The sequence below is a fragment of the Penaeus monodon genome, chromosome 21 (assembly GCF_015228065.2).
Source record: "Penaeus monodon isolate SGIC_2016 chromosome 21, NSTDA_Pmon_1, whole genome shotgun sequence".
Lineage (NCBI taxonomy): Eukaryota > Metazoa > Arthropoda > Malacostraca > Decapoda > Penaeidae > Penaeus > Penaeus monodon.
In genome coordinates this window covers 45,710,431-45,711,906 of record NC_051406.1, presented here as the reverse complement: position 1 = coordinate 45,711,906, position 1,476 = coordinate 45,710,431, and the positions used below count along the sequence as shown (strand labels likewise).

General features: G+C 50.7%; 1 protein-coding gene across 1 annotated transcript in view; it reads right to left on the bottom strand.

Annotated features, from left to right (window-relative positions):
* Nucleotides 1-1,476, bottom strand: part of LOC119586536 (angiotensin-converting enzyme-like) — a 29,294-nt gene that overhangs the window by 1,081 nt on the left and 26,737 nt on the right. The window contains exon 16 of the mRNA XM_037935292.1: nucleotides 303-487. Within this exon, the coding sequence (XP_037791220.1) occupies nucleotides 303-487 (185 nt within the window). The remainder of the gene's footprint in view (nucleotides 1-302; nucleotides 488-1,476) is intronic.

Below are 1,476 nucleotides of genomic sequence, written 5' to 3'. Positions count from 1 at the left end.
CATCTCTCTAACTACGATTCTCATCATTGTTCTTATTGTTAACATTTATTGTAATCATTCTCGCCGTTAGCATTCGAATTATCCTCTCTGTTATCAATAATATAAAAAGCATCATCAATTTGCTACGATTATCCTTTTCACTATTTTCATCGTCATTACTCTTCCTGTTATAAGGCCTGTTAAGTCGGTCTGACTGCCATCCCTACGTGATCCTAATAGGCCTACACAAAAGGCGACAGTTGCCTTTCTCGACCTCGTGGGGTGACCCCCTCGAGGCCCTCCCTCCCCCTCTGCCCTCCCACCTGGCGTCTGGCTCCAGGAGGCGCCCCAGCCGACACCGTCGCCGTCCCTGGCGTTGTCCTCCTCCAGCCACTCCTTCAGCGGGTGGAAGTAGTCGAGCAGCGCCCGCGCCGTCATCCTTCTCTCGCCAGTCATCACCTGCAGCACGTCCTGCCACGGCTGCGACGAGCCCAGGGACAGCATCCTCCTGCGGCCGGAACCCCGGGGCACGTGGAGAGCAAAGGAAGGTGCACATTACACGAGCGACTGCCATGAGCCGGAGGCAAGGCACTGAGAATCACCGAATACTTTCCTGGGAAACTAAAAATATCCCGTAAAAAAGGTCGCTCAAGCAACTTACATATTTGCATATTCTGTATAGTTATATGTATAACCCTGTATAATAGCCGCCGTCAGTTCTGGCCCAATGTCGCTTCGGCGACATCTACGTGTCGCTGTGCTAGTGAAAGGCAGCCGGAGAGGAGCTGGCGAATCACAATGGCATCTCGCTGGTCCTCGCCGGCGTCGCTCCCTTTAGCGCTGGTCCTCGTCGCGGGTCATCCTCGAGGACGCCGCCGGGCAGGTTCAGGCGCTACAAGATGCGACGGGACTTCGGTCGATGCGAAATCGAGTCGACTTGGGCGAGATTCTCGTGACGTCCCGCTCCAGACGATTTCGCATCGACGAACTCCCGTCGTATCTTGCAGCGCCTGAGTCTGCCCGGCGGCGTCCTCGAGGATGACCCGCGACGAGGACCAACGCCCGGCCTCCGCTCGTGCAGCCGAGGAATATCACCACCGCCGACAGACCTGGCAGATCTAACCCATAGGCTGGCAATAACGAGCGACAAGAGGGACCCCGATCGGGCGGATAATTTCAGTCGGAGGCAGAGCTCAGCTATTTGGGGGAACCCCGGATGTATATACAATGAAAAACAAAATCTTGCTTGAACGACCACTAACCATTAATATCTATTTTTCATGTTTCATATGAGGTATCATGCAACAAAAAAATATATATAATTATGAGGTGTCTCGATAAAAAAAATATATATATATATACTCAAGCAATAATTATCCTATAATACAGTTCCTTCATCAATCATATGTACTGTTCATACAAATGTATAACTACAAGCGCGCATGTGTGCATACATAACAGTATAAATAATGCATTTATATGATCAGTACATGCGTG